This window comes from Oncorhynchus mykiss, chromosome 25 (assembly GCF_057628025.1).
Source record: "Oncorhynchus mykiss isolate SJ-2025 chromosome 25, ASM5762802v1, whole genome shotgun sequence".
NCBI classification, from domain to species: domain Eukaryota; kingdom Metazoa; phylum Chordata; class Actinopteri; order Salmoniformes; family Salmonidae; genus Oncorhynchus; species Oncorhynchus mykiss.
The window spans coordinates 51,672,212-51,678,595 of record NC_143046.1 but is presented as its reverse complement, the minus strand read 5'-3'; the positions used below and the strand labels follow the sequence as shown (position 1 = coordinate 51,678,595).

Sequence of the window (6,384 nt, the reverse complement as noted above, 5' to 3'; positions counted from 1 at the left end):
TTGAATTGTATAACTGCACTTTAATGATTGTATTGAGTATGTGGTCTCAATGGGAAATACGAGCTTGTGTGGATCATCTGAGATAAACTAAAGGCAGCAGGAATTCCCTTGAATCTCTCCCGTAACTTATTTAAAAATAATGGAGATCACCATAGTTATATGGAACGATGAAGACAATAGCAGTGACGTGAAGCAACATCACATGTAGCACTGACAGCAACAACGCAAGTATTATTATTATGTAAAAAACATAGCTATAATATACTTGACCACGCCATCAATGGATAGTTACAAACATAAACATTATTCATAATATGTTTTCCCCAAACATTCACTCTGTGCCACTCATACACATCTTGAATAAATACCCCCCCCCCCCCCCCAAAAAAAAAAAAATATATACATTTAATTATACCCCTCCCAGTGTGGGATAGCTAGATTAATTTATTTGGTATATGATTATTTATGTATCTTAACATAATTTCATTTATCAACATGAGGAAAGATTCAGTCCTTCAGATCAATGTCCAGTTTAGAGAAACAGCCTCTCCTTGGTCCTCTGCCATTAGGAAATATTCAGACTATCTTTCAGTGACAGGTACTGAGAGAGAGAGAGAGAGAAGAGAAAGATAATGTAATTGTTAAACCTTGCATTGAATATTGGTCTTATTCTTCAACACAATCAATGAAAACAATGCGACAATGACATAAAATTAGAGAAAAGGTCTTTCACTTTTTTACGGCTGGCAATAGCTTGTTGAAGCCATAGCATCTCCATGGCCAGAGTGTTCCTGTGTAGCTGCAAGGCTTCAGGGGTATGGGGCTCGTCCTGGGCCAGACTACGCCACCGCTGGGAACCTGGGAAAAGGCAGACACGTTCAGAGCAAGTCATTAACTTACATGCCCTAAAAACAATGAGTATAAAGTCTCTAAAAACAAGCATATTTGGATTCACACACACTAAACTTTTATTTGACCCACGCACACCTTACCTTTCTGAAAACAACCATCTCGACCCAGACTGCTCCAGACAGTGGTCGTATCCCCTGTGCTCTCCAGCACGCCTCCTCCATCCAGCTGCTCCGCCTGACTGCCCTCAGTCTCCCCCTCACCCCCAGGTGGACAAGAAGAAGGCCTGGAGGAGCCCCTGGAGATGGATGCCCGTCCATGGCTGTAGGGGTCATCTCTCTCTGGTTCTAGCCTATTGGACATAAGCTGTGCCCCTTCTCTCTCCCCTGGCTGCTCCAGAGGATGGCTTCCCCTGTCTGGTGCTTCTTCCGCATGTTTTTTGGTGAAGATACCAGATGGGCCATCCTGTATGGTAGAGTACAATAACATTTGCTAGATACACAAACAGTGCAGAAAATGACAAGCAGAACTTACGGTCTTCGAGAGAATGGCAAACTCATCAAGGACCTCAGCCACCCGAGCCATGGTTTGTTCACCACGCTACCAGACGGTGGAGACAGTACAGGTGCATCAAAGCTGGGGTCAAGAGGTTGAAAAACAGCTTCTATTTCCAGGCCTTCAGACTGTTAAATAGTCACCACTAGCCGGCCTCCACCCAGTCCCCGGCCCTAAACTTTAGTCAGGCTACCATCCGGTACTCAGCCCTGCACCTTAAAGACTGCTGCACGTAGTCATTGAACACTGGTCACTTTAATAATGTTTATATATTGTTTCACCCACTTCACATGTATATACACTGTATTCTAGTGAAGGCTCAACCTATATAACTACTGCTGTACACACCTTTTCTATTCATATACTGTCACTCCATAATGTCCACACACACACACACACACACACACAGGTCAAAAGTTTTAGAACACCTACTCATTCAAGGGTTTTTCTTTAATTTGACTATTTTCTACATTGTAGAATAAAAGTGAAGACATCAAACCTATGAAATAACACATATGGAATAATGTAGTAACCAAAACAGTTTTAGCCACCCTTTGGGTTCTGAGAATAGGATATATACTTAGTCATGTCACTGAGGGAGAGAGGGTAATTTATAATGTTTACATTATATCAGGGATCCTACTGAAATATTGAGTGCTTAGGGCTACACCAGAAATTAATGGTTATCTGCAGGAGGATGGTACAGTTGAAGTCGGAAGTTTACATACACTTAGGTTGGAGTCATTAAAACTCATTTTTCAACCACTCCACAAATTTCTTGTTAACAAACCATAGTTTTGTCAAGTCAGTTAAGACATCTACTTTGTGCATGACAAAAGTCATTTTTTCCAACAATTGTTTACAGACAGATTATTTCACTTATAATTCACTGTATCACAATTCCAGTTGGTCAGAAGTTTACACACACTAAGTTGACTGTGCTTTTAAATAGCTTGGAAAATTCCAGAAAATTATGTCATGGCTTTAGAAGCTTCAGATAGGCTAATTGACACAATTTGAGTCAATTGGAGGTGTACCTGTGGATGTATTTCAAGGCCTACCTTCAAACTCAGTGCCACTTTGCTTGACATCAAGGGGAAATCAAAAGAAATTAGCCAAGACCTCAGAAAAAAATGTGTAGACCTCCACAAGTCTGGTTCATCCTTGGGAGCAATTTCCAAATGCCTGAAGGTACCACGTCCATCTGTACAAACAATAGTACGCAAGTATAAACACCATGGGACCACGCAGCCGTCATACCGCTCAGGAAGGAGACGCGTTCTGTCTCCTAGAGATGAATATTCTTTGATGCGAAAAGTGCAAATCAATCCCAGAACAGCAGCAAAGGACCTTGTGAAGATGCTGGAGGAAACAGGTACAAAAAGTATCTATATCCACAGTAAAAAGGAGTCCTATATCGACGTAACTTGAAAGGCTGCTCAGCAAGGAAGAAGCCACTGCTCCAAAACCGCCATAAATAAGCCAGACTACGGTTTGCAACTAACTACACATGGGGACAAAGATCGTACTTTTTGGAGAAATGTTCTCTGGTCTGATGAAACAAAAATAGAACTGTTTGGCCATAATGACCATCGTTATGTTTGGAGGAAAAAGGGGGATGCTTGCAAGATGAAGAACACCATCATGTTGTGGGGGTGCTTTGCTGTAGGACAGACTGGTGCACTTCACAAAATAGATGGCATCATGAGGTAAGAAAATGATGTGGATATATTGAAGCAACATCTCAAGACATCAGTCAGGAAGTTAAAGCTTGGTGGCAAATGGTTCTTCCAAATGGACAATGACTCAAAGCATACTTCCAAAGTTGTGGCAAAATCGCTTAAGGACAACAAAGTCAAGGTATTGGAGTGGCCATCACAAAGCCCTGACTTCAATCCTATAGAAAATTTGTGGGCAGAACTGAAAAAGCGTGTGTGGACAAGGAGGCCTACAAACCTGACTCAGTTACGACCTCAACCCAATTGAGATGGTTTGGGATGAGTTGGACCGCAGAGTGAAGGAAAAGCAGCCAACAAGTGCTCAGCATATGTGGGAACTCCTTCAAGACTGTTAGAAAAGCATTCCTCATGAAGCTGGTTGAGTTAATTCCAAGAGTGTGCAAAGCTGTCAAAGGCAAAGGGTGGCTACTTTGAAGAATCTCAAATACACTTTGTTTACTACATGATCCATTTGTGTTATGTCAGAGTTTTGATATATTCCCTATTATTCTACAATGCAGAAAATAGTAATAATAAAGAAAAACCCTTGAATGAGTAGGCGTTCTAAAACTTTTGACCGGTAGTGTACATATATTTATATTACACTGACATTGCTCATTCTAATATTTTTACGTTGCTTTTGTTTGTGTATTGTTAGTTATTACTGCACTGTTGAAGATACAGTGCATTCGGAAGGTATTCAGACCCCTAGACTTTTTCCACATTTTGTTACGTTACAGCCTTATTCTAGAATGGATAATATTAAAAGACAAAATCTAATCAATCTACAAACAATAACAAAGCATAATCAGGTTTAGACATTTTTGCAAATATATTACAAATAAAACACTGAAATACCTTATTTACATAAGTATTCTGACCCTTTGCTATGAGACCCAAAAGGTGCATTCCGTTTCCATTGATCATCCTTGAGATGTTTCAACAACTTGACTAAGAACATAGTGGCCTCCATCATTCTTAAATGGAAGAAGTTTGGAACCACCAAGACTCTTCCCAGAGCTGGCCACCTGGCCAAACTGTAACAAAATGTGGAAAAAGTAAAGGGGCCTAAATACTTTCCGAATGCACTGTAAGAGTTTCGCTACACCCACGATAACATCAGCAGAATGTGTGTATGCATCCAATAACATTTTATTTGAAACCTTAAAATGCTTACGTCTTTGAAGTGAGGAATGGCAATAATGTGCCCCTTCCACTCTAAGTGGTTCACTTCTCCATCGATATCTCTCACAATGTCCTCAAACTCTGAACGTGCGCAGTTGATCTCCTTTCTCATCAGATATCCACGAGCGTGTGCCTGTGGGAAAGGGGTGAGGTGACCACTATGTTAGTGTTGGCTACAACACCTGGTGAGGTTAAACTTGTTCGCTAGTAGTAGTGTCGCAATTGACAACTAGAGCTCCGTTTGAACCAACAACCCTTCAGTAACTGGGAGAGCACATTTCCACCTCTGCCATTTAGGTCCCTCCAGAACTATTGGCAGGGTCTGTTGTATACAGAATGGCATTGACCACACTATTCCACCTCTCCGGAGAAGCCTCTATTCCCAAAGCAAATGGAAACACTTCCATCAAATGAAGGAAGCTCCTGGGATAATCTACCCGACTTTAGAGCAAGGGTACAGCTATGGCATGAACAAACAATTGGCTACTGTACTGTATGTTAGAGCATGTTGTAGTACACTTTCCTACTGTGCCATAAAGGTCCAGACCGTTTGGCAGAGTATATTCACATACAGGGTATCTACACTATCATAAAAAGCTAGCTACATACATTTTGTGAATACAACCCTGTTCAACAGAGACTGTAGTTAGCTACAATACTGTATTAAGCTAGCGGCTAGATCGCATCGTGTTACGTTGTTAACGTTAGCTAGTAACTTAAGCCTCCCACCCACAGTCAGTCCCCGCTGCTAGCCAACACTAGCTAAAGTTAGCTTTGAAGCTGCTTTCAAGCAACATGCACGCAGCTATAGTAGCAAGAAAACACGGGTAAGCAAACGATCATTCTTTGTTTGGAGACGCCAGCCAGCTAGTTAGTTAGCTGCTTTTACCTGAAAAAGTATGAAAGTACACTCGCGTCCCTCCATTGCTATGGTAACGAGGAAAAGTTCGCGGGAAATAAACCGAGTTTTGTTTCTTTTCCGGTGTCACAATCACGTCAAGTGAAAATGAAAGTCCCTTCGTGAAATGTGTCATTTAAAATATATATCAACATCTCCTTATAAGTCGGAAACTCGTCTATATTTCTAATATATTCAAAGCAATTATTAGTCATTTCTGCGTTATGTCGCTATTGGTGTTTATTTAGAAAAATATGTGAGCGACCCCGGAAGTACTTATTTTTGCAAACTTCGTAACGCTACTGCTGTCCAAAAATATTTGGCTGTCTGGTCTCCGTATGGCTTCTTGCTAAAAATCAACGCCACACGCGAAAATGAGTGGTCTGAACCAAATGACTTTGTTCCAGACGTGGGGAGCATCTGTTCCACAAAAGGTTAGTCAAACGAATAATGTAAAGAATTCTTCCGGACGACGAAAAACAACGCAAAACAGCAGGGGCAGCACAGCAGCCTCAGTCAAGACTCAGAAAAGGGCGACTGGTATAACTTTGCCGCCCCGTAACACACTATGGGGTGAATTTGATCAGGGGTCCACAGCTGACAGCGAGGTGAGAGATGTCGAGGAGGTTGTTGTTGCTGATGATGATGATGAAGATGATGATGATTTAATGGTAGTTGCTGTTTATGAGGCGGAAAAGTCTTTGCAAATTGATGGAAACCTTGGACAACATAGTGAACACACAACAAATGTTGAGAGCACTTGTCTCACACAGATAAGCTCAAGTGGATCAACATATTACAAAGACTTCCCTGGCCTTGACAGCTCCTCTGCAAAGGTATGGATCTACCCCACCAACTATCCCATAAGGGACTACCAACTAAAGATATCGGAGGCGGCTTTATTTCAGAATACGCTGGTATGCCTCCCCACTGGCCTGGGCAAGACTTTCATTGCTGCTGTGGTAATGTACAACTTTTATCGATGGTATCCATCTGGAAAGATAGTTTTCATGGCACCAACAAAACCCCTGGTGGCACAACAAATAGAAGCGTGCTACAATGTGATGGGTATTCCACAGACACACATGGCAGAGTTGACAGGTAAGTTGCCACACATGTATCTTAAACGTGTTTAAGCAGGGCCATGGCAAGGCCATAAAACATGTCTTGTCTGACATT

At 41.6% G+C, this 6,384-nt stretch overlaps 2 protein-coding genes across 7 annotated transcripts in view; one reads left to right on the top strand and one right to left on the bottom strand.

Moving 5' to 3' along the window:
• Positions 1 to 5,310, bottom strand: iqcc (IQ motif containing C). Its single transcript, XM_021584387.3, has 5 exons — positions 5,197 to 5,310; positions 4,300 to 4,440; positions 993 to 1,314; positions 734 to 858; positions 1 to 601 (listed from the first exon to the last, which is right to left on the bottom strand). The coding sequence occupies exons 1-5, from the start codon at positions 5,230 to 5,232 to the stop codon at positions 566 to 568; spliced, it is 660 nt and encodes a 219-aa protein (XP_021440062.3). The 5' UTR covers positions 5,233 to 5,310; the 3' UTR covers positions 1 to 565.
• fancm (FA complementation group M) overlaps positions 5,078 to 6,384 on the top strand; it is a 74,687-nt gene continuing 73,380 nt past the window's right edge. For 4 of the 6 annotated variants that reach the window (XM_021584383.3, XM_021584382.3, XM_021584381.3 and 1 more), the window contains exon 1: positions 5,078 to 6,306. In XM_021584383.3, coding sequence (XP_021440058.3) covers positions 5,580 to 6,306 — 727 coding nt within the window. In that variant the 5' untranslated portion in view covers positions 5,078 to 5,579. The remainder of the gene's footprint in view (positions 6,307 to 6,384) is intronic. The other 2 variants (XM_090220467.1, XM_021584384.3) reach the window with 1 other exon arrangement.